Genomic DNA, 15,830 nt, shown 5'->3' with positions numbered 1-15,830 from the left:
GCCCAGGAGTTGGAGGTTGCTGTGAGCTGTGATGCCATGGCACTCTGCCCAGGGGGACAGCTTGAGGCTCTGTCTCAAAAAAAAAAAAAAAAAAAGAAGAAAAATGGAGGGTGTCAGTACCACCACACTCTAAGAGCCGCCATGGTGCCCAGAGGACACTGGCATCTCTTACTAATGAGGTAGCCCTTCCTGCCAAGGAAACCCAGAGAGGGAGACATAGCTACAAAACCCTTTCCCATGAAGCAGCAGATGCTTTTCAGCTATTTTGGAGAAAGAAGCTGCCACTTTCCCAATCCATGCAAGAACCTGACCCCTGAATCATGGCTGCCCCATGAGTGCCCACACTCCAGATCCAGGCCCTATGGGTACATTGCACAAAACCGAGGCACTGGCATAGTGAGTTAGCTCGCACTTTGGACCCCAGAGCCAATATCTCTCTGAGTGTGCCCATGCTCCAGACACCTGCAGTCATTGTTGAAAGTTAGCTTGTGCTCTGGACTCCAGACAGGATATGTGGCTACACTGTGCCCACCCATAGCTAGGACACTAGACCCACTCATGGCCACGTGAACTAGTTCACATCCTAGACCCCCGAGCCAAGGTCTCTGCATATGCCTGTGGTCTGGACAATAGCTCAGCCACCATAGAGAGTTAGGCCCCGCCCTATCCTCAGAACCATTGTGGCCAGATGTATACTTGTCCTCCTGTTCCCTGCCTAATTCACAAACACTCATGCATCTTGAACATTAGTGCCATTACCACTCCAGGCCTAAAAGCAGTAGTCCCTCCAGGCACGGCTGTACTTGAGACCTTGGCTCTAGGGCCACTCCATGAACATCACTCATCAGACACCAGTATCATCATGAGTGGGCCCTAAGCCAGACCCAGTGCCAAGAGAGATCTGCTCTGTCATGATTTCCCTGGTGAGAGAGAAAGAGATTGGAAGGACCCTAGCAGCCCTCACCACTGAAGACCCCCAAGAGTCCTCACAACTGCTGTGGACTCCCACACATTTGCCACTGAGAATCCTTGAAATCTTGTCAATACTGATATCAGTTGACAGAGTTGCACAGAACACACTACTGTGCCCCCCTTGGAGCCAGTACTTCTGTAGCCTACCTATACATTGCCCTTGTACCATCCTATAGAGCAGTGGTTCTCAACCTTCCTAATGACCCCCAACCACAACATGAGGAATTGTATTAAAGGGTTACGGTATTAAGAAGGTTGAGAACCACTGCTATAGAGGCAGGTCTTTCCACACAGAAACCTATAATGTCTGGAACAGATGAATACTCGACCAAATGCATAGACATCAACATATGGCAGCAAGAAACATAAATACCAAGGAAACATTTTACTGCCAGAAGAACACAATAGTTTCACAGTAACTGACTCCAAATAAATGGAAATTTATAAACTGCTTGACAAAGAATTCAAAATAATTTTGTTAAGGGAGCTCACTAAACTTTGAGAAAATACAAAGAAAACAATGACAAGAAAATATAAGAAACAATTGAATGAAATCAGGAAAACAATAAATGAATAAAATGAGAAATTTAACTGAGAATTTATTTTTTCTTAAAAACTGCTTATTTTTGGCTCAGTGCCTGTGGCTCAATCGGCTAAGGCGCCAGCCACATACACCTAAGGTGGCGGGTTCGAATCCCCAGCCTGGGCCCGCCAAACAACAATGATGGCTGCAACCAAAAAAAAATGGCGGGCGCTGTGGCGGGCGCCTGTGGTCCCAGCTACTTGGGAGGCTGAGACAGGAGACTCGCTTGAGCCCAGGAGTTGGAGGTTGCTGTGAGCATGATGCCATGGCATTCTACCCAGGGGGATAGCTTGAGGCTCCGTCTCAAAAAAAAAAAAAAAAAGAATCTAGGAACTCAAAGAAAGGTTATTTGAAGAAGATATAGATAGATATCCCAGGATGTATTTGGTCAGCAGAGCATAAAATGATAACTAAATTTTACACAGGCCAACAGCTTAATGAGTTATAAACAAACTTTTTGGCATAAAGACTGATCAACAACAACAAACCCTTTCCCTCTTACAAGCATTAAAAGGCAAAGATCTAATACTTCTTCCTTTGAAAAATTTTCAATCCAAGGATAAACAATTTTAATTTTAAAATAATTTAAACTCTAAACTAAGCTACAGTTTCTTAGCTTTTTATTATTCTTCACATTTTAATAGACACAAATCCTGACTTCAAGTCTGGAACCCCAGAACTCTCGGGTTTTACCATCCAAAAAGTTTTCCATTATGTAGTAACATCTCCATCTGCTGGACTTTTAGCTATCTCATAATTCTATGATCTCACAACCAATAAAAATGTAAAAACGCATCTTTTGTTTCAGAGGGGAAACAGATATTATTCTATTTAAATCTTTTTTTTTACAAATATTTATCACGTCCTTAAGATGTTTTACTGACGTAAAAATGAAGACTGGTTAAGCTAAACCCAGTGGGAGAAGGAAATTGTGTAAATAACCAGCATTCAATGGAGTGACAGCCATCTTCCATTAATTTTGATGTTGAGACAGACTAGACCACTGAGAATAGTACGTGGAAACCCAAGAGGATAGCTCTTTCCTAACAAAGGATACGTCTCCATGACCAGCTGTATTTTTGCTCCTCCATCAAATCAAAAGTTCAGGTATTGGAAAAGGGTGCAGCTGAGTACTGGGATGCATTCAGGATACAGCTGCTAAATGTAACAATGGTTTACTTGGCACTATAAATGGAGCTGGATTCTGCTTAGAGGCCAAAGACTGCCAAATCCTGATTTAAGACATTGCCTTTCAAAAAATAGAATTAAAAAGAAAAACTTACAATGAAAATACCTTATGACTTAAATAACACAGCACACACATTACCTTTAAATATGACCCATAGTATTTTGTTACATATGAGCTGTCACACTGACTCAAAACAGTTATTTCTTGCTGAATGTCTTCTATTTCATCCTCGGCTTCCTCGAGGTCTATGATTTTAATAGCAACCACTTGCTGAGTACGGTTATCAATTCCTTTGAAAACTTCTCCAAATGAGCCTTTCCCAATGCGTTCTAATTTTGTGAACAATTCTTCTGGATCAGCTATATTATTCTAAAGAGGGTGGGGAGAAAGAGAAAGAATACAAATGTTTTGAATTAAATTTTTGAAGTGAAGGAAAATAAATCACGCTAGACAGTAACATTTTTAAAGGCATACAAATTCCTTTGAATCTCCACATGCGCTTTTGTTACAACTGCAATCCTGAATTGCTGGCTGGTCCACACTCTAGGTCACACACACTAATCAGGCCTAGCTGATCCTGCTACCATAAACAGTCCCCTACAGTAAAAGCATCTGGTTCTGACAAAAGATAAGGCGTTTTTTGGAAGGAAGCAGTGATTATACAGTTTTCACATTAATACAAATGCAGCAATAGTGAGAGAACAATCAACCTATGGTGAATCATTCAAAATTGTAACATTCTGCCAATATTACATTATAACTCTTTGTCTGCCTCCAACTCAGATATCTCTATCATCCCAACTAGTCTTCCAAATTACCATCTAAACAACACAGAATGCAAAAAACTCCAGGTTTTACAAGTCTTTTTTGGTTTGTTTTTCTTTACTTCGGATCCTTTCTATATTTAATGTTCGCATTAATGGCTGAAATAGGATTGTGTGCCTTTGTTACAACTGCTAGCACTCATGAGGAAATGGTAATATGTTAAAACGTTCACAACTCATCTCACAGTGAAGGTTCAGAATAACTTACCTTTGCTACAATAAAATCTGGAATCAAGCATAGGTTTTTAAGGCTAATAAATGTATAGGCATGATTTAGCTTTATAAGTTCACTGTCCTTTCCCAATTCAGAAATATCCTTTATCAAAATCAATTTTGAGTTATATCCCTATAGCATTACTTAAGCTCATATTGTTGAAGATAACATTATTAATCAAGTAAAACTCAAGATTCACCCCCCTAAAGTACATTATTAAATTATATTTAAGTGCTTTATTAGTCAGTAACTTTAGTTTGCATTCCTTCAAAATATAGGATGATGCTATCTAGTTCTTGTGAGTTCCCTAAATCTAATTTGTTAGCTGGGTACAGTGGCTCATGCCTATAATCCTAGCACTCTGGGAGGCCAGGTGGGCAGACTGCCTGAGCCCACGGGTTCAAGACCAGCCTGAGCAAGAGCAAGACCCTGTCTCTAAAAATAGCCGGAGCTTGTGATGAGTGCCTGTAGTCCCAGCTACTTGGGAGGCTGAGACAAAAGAATCGCTTGAGCCCAAGAGTTTTAGGTTGCTGTGAGCTATGTCGCCAAGGCACTCTACGGAGGGTGACAAAGTGAGACTCTGTCTCAAAAAAAAAAAATTCTAATTTGTCAATTGGACCTTATTCATTTGCTACAATTTTACCTAGTTTTACACCATCGTCAATTTCCAGAGACGATTATAGATTTGGCATGTCCCTTATATTTCCCTTTAGTACAGAAAGAGACCATTAAAGTATATTGTTTTTCTCTTACCAAGTTCATCGCACCATACTTACCAAATAGACACCCTACTACTCCAATAAACTGCTTCCATTTAAAGTAACTTCAAAACTTATGACACCTTTAAAAAATTTCACTAAATAATACAGCACACACACGACTGCTCTGAGTCAGTATGACAGCTCATATACAACATATTCTAGGTCATAATTTAAAGGTAATGTATGTGTGGTATTATTCGAGTGAATTTTCTTTATTCAGTGTGCCTAAAATATAGTTTGCATATGACCTGTTTACCTTATAAGCTTCCCTATTCCCCTTGATCAGATTTTTCATTTTTAAAAGATGCATTTTCCATGTGGAAGACTCTGATATTATATGCTACTTATGTATCCTTACCCACCTCCAGTACCCACATGGAACAAATACATCTTGATGTTTCCATAAGGGCTTTAATTTTTTAATTTTTTATTTTTAAGACAGTATCAAGAGTATCAAGCTATCGTCCTGGGTAGAGTGTCGTGGTGTCATAGCTCACTGCAACCTCCAACTTGGGCTCAAGTGATCCTCTTGCTTCAATTTTTTCTATTTTTAGTAGGGATGGGGGTCTCACTTTTGCTCGGGCTGGTCTTGAACCTGTGAGCTCAAGCAATCCACCTGCCTTGGCCTCCCAGAGTGCTAGGATTACCGGCATGAGCCACCATGCTCGGCTTCCATAAGGGCTTTAAAAAATAGTTTGGGAAGTTTCTGTTCAAGCCTCTTGCTCACAAAGAAATGGGGTTGTGCTGACCTTCTGTTTGATCTCATAATTCTATTACTAGGTATCTATTCAGAAGAACAAAAATCATTTTACCACAAAGACATTTGCACCAGAATGTTTACTGCAGCCCAATTTATAACTGCCAAGTCATGGAAGCAACCCAAATGCCCATCAACCCATGAACGGATTAACAAATTGTGGTATATAGATACCACGAAGTACTATTTAGCCATTAAAGTGGTGGACACTTTACATCTTTTTTTTTTTTTCCTTTTCACTTTACATCTTTTATGTTTACCTGGATGGGGTTGGAAGACATTCTTCCCAGTAAAATATCTCAAGAATGGAAAAACTATATGTCCAATGTACTCAATGCTATTATGAAACCAATATATAAACACACACTCATACGAATGACAAAACACAAATATAGTCTTGAAAGGGGGTGGAGAGAAGGTGGGGAGGTGATAGTGGGACGAGGAAGGGCATTTGGAGGGATCTCGCCTAATGTGTACAATGCAAGGGTATGTTTCAAAATAACTAAGAGTAAATTTTAAATGTCTTACCATAAAAAATAAGGGAGGTGATGGTTATGTTAATCAGTTTGATTCCACATTGTATATCAAATCATTACATTGTACCCCATAAATGTATACAGTTATGATTTTAATTAAAAAGTAAATTAAAACATTTTTAAAAGTAAATAAAAAAATTAAAAATAGTTTAGGCTTCACGTAGGTTGCAAATGAATCTTTAATGCTCACATTTTGTTATAATACCTCCTCAAAAACATGAGTATTGTCAGTATTGATTTCCTTGATATCCTTCTCTTGCTAGGATATTGCATGTCACTGTGATTACTATTACATTGTGGCTTGCCCACAGTTACCTCTTCCTACTTTGGGTGATGGTTCTTGGCTTTGTAGTACCTGTGGCAAAAAATACCCACCAAACAGCTTGGTGATACCTCCCTATAACTTTTTAAATTCAGTAGACTTGGAATAAATAGACAAGTCTTTCTAATACAGCTACAGGATAGTTTTAAAATCTGGAAATACACCATCAGTCAAAAAATACATGGTAAGGTACGTTCTGAAAACACTCTGGAAAGTGTGCATATTCAGTAACTTTATAACAAGAAATTTTTTGTTTGTTTTTTAAAAACAAAAATTAAATCCTAATCTTGTTAATTAGTGTTATAAAAGGATTTGACTAAAACTATCAACCCCAGGGAGGATACAGCTGTTCCTCACTTGCTATAATAAATGGGCTCTTGCAAACACTTAAATCAAAAATTTGAGAACCAAGTCACAGTTTGCATTTAAAGAAGCTCTGAAGTGATTTCTAATTCATGAATATAATTTAAGATTTTAAATCAAGGGATAGCAAGTTGGAGACAGAAAAAGAGAAAGACATCATTTACACAATGTTTGCACTGCCTATTCTGCGTCTAAAACGGGGCCTCTCAACCTTCCTAATGCTGCGAACCTTTAATATAGTTAAAAGGGGTGGCTGACCCACAGGTTGAGAACTTCTTGAGCAAAACACCAAATTTCAGAGTGGAAGGAATCACGAAAACAAGTTTTACTAGTATAAACTTACTTCCTTAACTATCTGAGGAGTAAAGATTTCAGTCCTATATTTACTACTTCCTGAATCCCTGATAACACTCAAGTTCTAATTCCCCTTTCATCATCTTAACCAAAGTATCCTAAGGCTTTATTAAAATAGGTGTACTTCATGTTTTTAGTATAAAGGCAAAAGTCATGTAAATAAATGGTAAACAGCCCAAGCAATGCAATTTAAAAACCACCTATACAAAGAAGCTGGTTTGCCCAATCATTTTGATTGTTCTACAGTGGCTCTAAGAAAATCAAAATAGAGAGCTCCCTCTAAATCTAATACAGTAGAATCTCTCTAAGTTGACCACCCAAGGGACTGTAACAAACTGGTCAACATACAGAGATCAACATAAGGAACTAGGCCTACTCTACTGATACTTAAACGTGGTGCATATCCAGTCTACGAGAATTAGGTGAACTTGAGGTGGTCAATGTAGGAAAGTGGTCAACCATAGCAGTTCATATTATTTAAGAATACTAAAGTTTCTAATCTTTCTTACATCTGTTGCAAAATTACAATTTACTATTATATTTGTGTTTGCATTGCCTTCTCCAAGCCATAGCCCAGGAAAGAGTTCTAGGTTCTAGAGCAAAAAATAGAAGAAACTGCTAAGTTAACCTCATGTTGATTTACAACTAATGGTAGATGTTTTCTACATGCCCCACAAAACAGGTCTGTGAGAAGGAAAACCTCACAGATCCACCTCAGGGCATTCACATTACTTCCCTGACCTGCTTTACCTGTTCTTAACTTGAATGCGCACCCTTTGGCTCTAAGTATACTGTTATCAAATTTAAGTCTTAAGACAGTATCATTACCACTCAATCAATAATAACAGCAACAACTATTCAGTATGGAAATACTCTCAAGAAGTCCAAAAGGGAAAAATGTAAGAATGTAAGGTGATCATCTTGCTTGTCTCCTGTAGAAAGTCAAGGGTTTCTCGGAAAGTTTAACCACAGAAACAGGGCTGGAAGAACTCTTAAAGTTTCTCTAAGTGCTCTCCAATCCTGGCTACACATTAGAATTTCCTATGTAGGCTTGGCGTCTGTAGCTCAAGCAGCTAAGGCGCCAGCCGCATACACCAGAGCTGGTGGGTTCGAATCCAGCCTGGGCCTGCCAAACAACAATGATAACTACAACTAAAAAATAGCCGGGCGTTGTGCCAGGCACCTGTGGTCCCAGCTACTTGGGAGGCTGAGGCAAGAGAATTGCTTAAGCCCAGGAATTGGAGGTTGCTGTGAGATTTGACGCCATTGCACTCTATCCAGGGTGACAGCTTGAGGCTCTGTCTCAAAAAAAAAAAAGAATTTCCTATGTAACTTTAAAAATGCAGATACCTAGTCCTCACCCAAACTACTGATTCAGATCATTTGAGAATGGGGCCCTGCAACTAGCATTCTTTTTAAAAAGCCCCTCAAATGATTCCTGTGTAGTCATTTTGGCACCAGTCTTTTTTTTTTTTTTTTTTTTTTTTTCCCGAGACAGAGCCTCAAGCTGTCCCCCTGGGCAGAGTGCCGTGGCATTACAGCTCACAGCAACCTCCAACTCCCGGGCCCAAGCGAGTCTCCTGCCTCAGCCTCCCAAGTAGCCGGGACCACAGGCGCCCGCCACAACGCCCGGCCATTTTTTGGTTGTAGCCGTCATTGTTGTTTGGCGGGTCCGGGCTGGGGATCTGAACCCGCCACCCCAGGTGTACGTGGCTGGCGCCCTAGCTGGTTGAGCTATAGGCGCCGAGCCGGCACCAGTCTTGAGATCAGGATTTGGGAACCACGGAGCAGAGAAATGTGAAATTTGTATCTTTGATTATAGGGAGCTTATCGTCCCTATTTTTTTTCCAGGCAAACATATGGTACTCATCTAGTTCTGTACACTGAAAGTGAGCAACTTGGAGATTAAAATAAAACCAAGAGAACTTGGGTATTTACTACACATACCTATATTTTAAAACTTAAATCTGCAGCACTTTCTCTAAGTACATGTCTCTTAAATTAGCATAGCTGTCGCTTGATCAACATGGGTTTGAACTGCACAGGTCCTCTTATACACAGATTTTTCCCAACCAAAATTATAGTTAAAACATAGTCTTCCTAGAATGTGAAACTCACATCTAGGGAAGGCTGACTTTTCATATCTATAGGTTACACAGAGCCTACTGAGCAGCCTGAGCATAAGCAGATTTTGGTGTACGTGAGGGGGAGGGTCCCAGAACCAATCCCCCAAATATACTGAGGGATAACTGTACTTATTCTCAAGAAGGAACATATCCCCGTCTCCCACAGTGCTGGGATTCAAAGTGGTGAGCTACCATGTCTGGCCTCTCTCCGTATACATTGCAAAACACTGTTTTTACCCAGTACAGTGTATGTGTAGTCTATAGAGAATGTAATAGGTTAAGATGTGATTTTTTTTTTTTTAGAGACAAACTCTCACTATGTTGCCTGGTTTGGTCTTGTACTCTTGGCCTCAAGCAAAGTTCTTGTCTTAGCCTCCCACCATGCCCTGACAGAGTCTTGAGGTTAACAAACAACACTGACAAAGGGTAAAAGCTTAGATCTAGTTCCTTAGTAAAATGGGTCTAAATCATGTGTCTGTAGGACGCATTAGGAATAGGTGGCCAGAAGAAACCAGAAAACTGCAGACAGGTTTAGAATTTGCCTTGGGGGTTCTAGTACCTGGAGAGCCAAAGGTGAGACCTACAGAGCCAAAGGTGAGACCTACAGAGCCAAAGGAAAGAAAAAATCAAAGGTAAAGAATCTATTTCTTGGGATCTGAGCTAGCTAAGACATACCTCCAGCTTGGGACTGCAAGTGAAAACGTAATAAATGTAAGGTAGGGAGTAGGTAGATTTTTCAGAGGATTTGATCAAGAAGAGTAGAGCTTTGGTGCCCTAAAAGAATTTTCCAGAACCAAGAACTAGGGCGAACAAGGCTGAACCATGATTTGCATTTCCCTTCCTACCTTAATAAAACCTATAGTATGAATGCTCTCAGCTATAAAACAACCTTTTGAATTTTACAAATACTGGCCTATGTGTAAGTGACTCACTGATGAAGGCTATTACAGGAAATGGATAAAGAATGTGCTAATTATATCAAGGCTTAGAAAGCAATTATCTTTTACTTTTCTCAATTGGAAACACCAGGAGTGACAAGACATCAACATAGAGTGCCCTGAAAATCACAAAGAGTAACTAAAAACGTTAACAAAAAATTGAAGATATATTTAGTTAGCTACCCATTTAAATTGTTCAGATTAGTTCTCCCAAGCTAGGGGTAAAATGCCTATCTGGATTACTCTCATTGTCTATATTGTTTCTTGTCATCTCATAAGTAGAATGCACGTAAATAAAAGCCATTCTGTAGTGGCTTCATGAGCCTCAAATTAAACTACTGTTGTATTATGATTAGCTATGTTAAAATTTTTTACTTGCACTATTAACATTGCCTGAAATGTTTTTTGAGTATTTTCTAATCAAGTACTGTAAGAAGGGAAAACAGGCTCAGCGCCTATAGCTCAACCGGCTAAGGTGCCAGCCAGGTACACCTAAGGTGGCGGGTTCGAATCCAGCCCGGACCCGCCAAACAACAATGACGGCTGCAACCAAAAAATAGCCGGCATTGTGGCAGGCGCCTGTGGTCCCAGCTACTTGGGAGGCGGAGGCAGGAGACTCGCTTGAGCCCAGGAGTTGGAGGTTTCTGTGAGCTGTAATGCCATGGCACTCTGCCCAGGGGGACAGCTTGAGGCTCTGTCTCAAAAAAAAAAAAAAAAAAAAAAAAAAAGAAGGGAAAACAAAAAGATCTAAAGTCAACAGCCATATATCTCTTATCACTTCAGAGATCAAGACCACAGGGCATTATCATACATACTAAAGAACCAGATATCATCCAAGCACAACTGACTTCTCCCTCAGTCATAGGCTTTTAGAGCTTAAAGTAAACGTATAGGTCATTCACTCCTTATTACCATAATTAACAAGCATTTATTATATGCCTGTGTTGTCACAGGTTAAAAACACCAAATGGAAGTTAGGAAATTTAAAGCCATTTATATCAAAACGATGGTAGAGACAGAAAAGTTAAGAAGGGATATAGAGTCCCAGAATTTAAAAGAATTAGAGAATCTTTGAGATGAACTGGAACTTAGCAAACATCCAAAATTTATTTTTACAAGGAGAAAACTGTCACCTAGAGAGGTTATAAATTATTTGAAGATATAAGGAGTCAGATCTCTTAAGTAGAAGTTTCTTTCACTACAGCTTGGATTTGTTTGTAATTTAAACTACACCCCCTTTTGCTATAAAACTCAAATTATCTTCCATCATAAACAGATCACACAATTGTCCAATGTCTACTTTGTAATATCCCAACATTTAAAAAATTTGAAGAATTGAAACTTAAAAGAATTTAAAATACTTAAAATGGGACTTTCTCATTTTCTAAACGATTTATTATTCTTAAATTGACAGATAATATTGTATACATTTATGATGTGCAACATGTTTTGAAGTATACAGTTTATACCAAATTTAGTTAATTAACATATGTATATGACCTCATATATTTATCATTTTTGTGGTGAGAACATTTAACATCCACTATCATAGCATTTTTAAAGAATATATTAACTATAGTCACCATGTGGTACAATAGATCTCTTGACCTTATTCCTCTTATTCTAATTCAAATTTTGTATTTTTTGACCAATCACTTGCAACAATAGGGATAAACCTAGAAGACATTATCTTAAGTGAAGTAAGCCAGGCACAGAAGAAAACTACCACATGATCTCAGTTATATGTGAAATCTTTTTTTTGGTATTTATTTATTTATTTATTTATTTTTTGAGACAGAGTCTCAACTTTATTGATAAGCTCTTGGTAGAGTGCCGTGGCATCACACAGCTCACAGCAATCCTGGGCTCAGGGGATTCTCTTGCCTCAGCCTCCCGAGTAGCTGGGACTATAGGCGCCCCCCACAACGCCTGGCTATTTTTTGTTGTTGCAGTTTGGCTGGGGCCGGGTTTGAACCCACCACCCTCGGTATATGGGACTGGTGCCTTACTCACTGAGCCACAGGTGCCGCCCTATATGTGAAATCTTAAAAAGTTCATCTCATAGGGTAGCGCCTGTGGCTCAATGGAGTAGGGTGCTGGCCCCATATGCCGGAGGTCACAGGTTCAAACCCAGCCCTGGCCAAAAACTGGAAAAAAAAAAAAAAGTTCATCTCATAGAACTGGAGTGGAATGGTTACCAGAAGTAGGCTGGAGTGGTTGTGTGGGGGTCAGGGGTAGGGGTTGGAGAGATGTTGGTCCAAATGATATAAATTTCTTAAAATTTTTGAACTTCTATGAAATTTATTGGCCTTTGTATATAAGCACAACTACCAAATATTTTATATTATAAACCTTAAAGAAAAAAAAGTGATCCATAAGTAATCTTGACTTTCTGGCAAGATAACTATACTCAGCCCATTTTCCCCCCATGTCAGTAACTAGGCCAGAACACACTAGCCACTAGAGCATGGGAAGCAAGGTAGTTATAGTATTCCATATCACAATCCCGCAGGCTCCAATCTCAGGAAGCCAACAAGCCCCAATTCCACCTTCATCAGTGATTTGTTATAGATTCCAGTACCCCTCAGTACTAAAGCTTTTAGTTCTGCTCATAAAAAAAGACCCACAAATTGGTGAAACTGTCCAAGAACAAAAATAATATTTAGCATCAATTGTTTAGTTTTTGCTAGGTTTTATGTAGGCTTACAACTGTTCAAATGATCATGTGAATGCTCAGATTACTTTAATAATGAGAAGGATAAAACAAACTCTTCATAAATTTTCCTAAACTCTTGAAGAATGTGATGTCGGCAGAGTATTTCTCTGCTTTGCACAACTTCAGGTCCATACTCCAAGTATCTGATAAAATTTTACGGAATTCTTAAGTGACTTCTGTGATTTATATGTTTAGGGCAAAATACTTAGCTTCACTATATTTTGCATATGACAGAATAAGAACGGAGATAAAAATTAAGTGTCTGTGTATGTTTTAAGTTAACCATGAAGAATTTGGCTTCGGGCCAAATTTCTTTATGTGGCCAGTTGTTTCTGTTTATATTTCCAGGTTTATAAGAGCTCAAAATATTTAACTAAGTCTATATAAAGAAAATGTTCTTAGTTTACCTATTTTTATGGCATACTCACATTTTTACATCTCTCTCAAAGGTTATTACAACTTGCCTTCCCAACATAAAGTAGCAGTCAAATCGCCAGATTTTATATGTAAACAATGAGATAAATGAAATGTAGTTAGAATGCCTTGTGGTCACCAGACAGCATTTTATCAACTCACAGTTGAGTCTCCTGTCTTTAACCAGCCACTTAAAAGGCACTTTTGAGATGGATGAGGCAGCAGCATTGCAACCTTGGTTTTAATGGCAAAGCATAAAGTCAAAGGTCTCACAGAGCGTTCTTTTATACTCTAAAGGCAACTGTTTAAACTTTGAGCAACACTGTGCACAGCCACAAGAAAAATGTGTTCATAAGGCCGAAAGAAAATTAAAGTTATAAGTACTTTTTCATCTCCCTTTTATTTGATTATTCATATTTTTAAATGTATCTCATTAGCAAAAAGCTTGGAATGCAAATATTTTAGTAAAACATAACTTCATTAAGATTATTACACAAGGTTTTGACATAGTGGTATGAATAACACCGGAGTTTGAGGAATTTCTCCTGATTAATAATTTTGAGTCTACTTTAAGGACAAAAGAATAATTGATAATATTCCTTTATCTTAATTCCTCCTACTTAGCAGAGGATAGCAGAACAGCTTCCTCCACCTCCCAATTTGCATTCTTCTTTTTATCCCAGCTTAGATAGAAAAAAGAACAAGAAAGCAACCAGGACACATTCTGGGATGTGAACAATGCAGTTCTTTACATGTTTGTGTGACAGTTCAATTTTCAACTGAGTAAAGAAGAATGAGACATTTCTTTGATCTATTGTCACTTTACCACATACCACATTTTTCCCAAGGAAAATGAAATACAGGAAGAATGAAAAGAAACTGAACCATAACTTCCTCCATCTTAGAAATCTTCAAGCAAGACCCAAAGTCATAATAGGCAATGCTTTTTATTAGCTCCATTTCCCAGATAAGGAGGTTTTCACTTTCCTGTTATTTTAATTGAGAGTAGAAATGTCAGAGTATTTTGTCCAGCCAGGTAAAACATCTTTGGATCTAAGCCCTCTTAAATTCAAGGAAATAACTAATTTTGTCTTTCTGACTAACTTTCTGGGATCCGAAGTTCCCTTAAACCTTTAATTATATCCATGGGTAAAGGGAAAGAAACATCCTGCAAACAATTAAATTCTTCTCTCAATAAACCAAAAGTCAAGGCTATCATCACAATAAATGCTGGATGCAAATTCCATTGCATCATTTAGCTCATTCCTCTTTGACCTTACAGCCATTCCAAAGGAAAAAGGAGGTCTGGTTTCTCATAAGTATTACAGAGGTAAAGAGAGCACAGAGGTCAGGCAAAATTGGCTTAATTTTGCTTATCCCAGAAATTACAAGAAATCAGTAATTAAATGTCAGCCTCACCATCTGTATAATGAGAGAGAGATGTGGACTTGATCTTTAAACCCTTTAATGTTTTGAAGCTGTGTGAATCTGTCAAGTATTAGTAGCCAAGTCCCTTTGTTTTCCTTCCTTTATCACTACAAGTTGCCAACTCTAGTTGTGAAACATAAGTAGTGGATGAATCGGCACTGGCTCCTGGCCAGGTCTACAGCAGCACACAATAGCTCAAATGAAAAGTATACACCACTTTATTTTTCCAGTAAGAAATTCAGAATCACTAGTTTACTACATTCCAGTCCCAATGCTCTGATACTAATAATGAAGCTGGCCTACAAGCCAAGTATGGATAAACAGCAGAAGAGTTAAGTCACCATTCAGACTGATCTCTCACCTCTTACACTGGCCATGTCCCATTGTATATAAGTGATTGTCAGAAGTTCAGCGCCTACGGGATGGGACCTAACATTCTATTAATCTTCCTCTCCTTCAATTGTAAATTCACTCTATAGTAAAGTAGAATTCAGAAAATAACATAGCTATACTTAACCATATTTACATATCCAAGAAAAATAAGCACCCAAAGGAAAATTTCAGGAATATTTTGCAATATCTCAAACCCAATGCTTCAGTAGGTAGTAGCTCAGAAATACAAAATTAAATGCAGTGCTTTCTTAGGGAATGACTCTACTTTTTAAATTTTGAACCTTTGACTCATGCCATTTTCTTAGTCTACAATACCCTGTCCCTCTCCTTCTCCATCCTTGAAAACTCTAGCGTCCTAATTTAAAAAAAAAAAAGGCACAACTTCCCAACTCCCTAGTGCAGCGGTTCTCAACCTGTGGGTCGCGACCCTTTGTAACAATGAAAATACATCATGGCATTAGGAAGGCTGAGAACCACTGCCCTAGCGGAAAGTGAATAAGCAAGTGTAATTCATTGCCCCATGTTCTGCTCTCCCACAGGCTTTTACTTGCACCTGCATTAAAGTGCACATTTTACTATGTTTGCATTCTCTTTCATTGCTATGACCTATTTCCAACAGTTAAGCTCATTAAGGATAGGGCTCTGTCTTACTCAGGGTTAGGCACCCTCATAATACTAGCAGGAGACTTCACACACTATGGCCCTTGGATTTTTGCAGGATATTTTCCTGGGGGCCCTCCTAAGATGAAATTCTTGGCATAAGTTATCTTTTCATCTATAATTTGATTTCTGACTTCTGGTACAAGGGAGATTACATTTAATGCTAAAGGATGTGAAAATAGAAGTGAAAATGAAAGGAAGTTTTAATGAAGTTTTAAGTCAATCCCTATTCCAACCAGTGATTAACATAAAAAGATGTTGAGATGTTTTACTTTCAACT

General features: G+C 38.6%; 1 protein-coding gene across 3 annotated transcripts in view; it reads right to left on the bottom strand.

The window, feature by feature from the left end:
* STK26 (serine/threonine kinase 26) overlaps positions 1-15,830 on the bottom strand; it is a 63,398-nt gene that overhangs the window by 22,902 nt on the left and 24,666 nt on the right. For 2 of the 3 annotated variants that reach the window (XM_003796949.1, XM_012809643.1), the window contains exon 3: positions 2,883-3,113. The exons of the other annotated variant lie outside the window; for it this stretch is intronic. In XM_003796949.1, the coding sequence (XP_003796997.1) occupies positions 2,883-3,113 (231 nt within the window). The remainder of the gene's footprint in view (positions 1-2,882; positions 3,114-15,830) is intronic. 3 annotated transcript variants of the gene reach the window in all.

This window comes from Otolemur garnettii, unplaced genomic scaffold (assembly GCF_000181295.1).
Source record: "Otolemur garnettii isolate 467f Iridium unplaced genomic scaffold, OtoGar3 scaffold00109, whole genome shotgun sequence".
Classification (NCBI taxonomy): Eukaryota; Metazoa; Chordata; class Mammalia; order Primates; family Galagidae; genus Otolemur; species Otolemur garnettii.
Note: the sequence above shows the minus strand (reverse complement) of the source record. Positions and strands in the feature narration are given on the sequence as shown.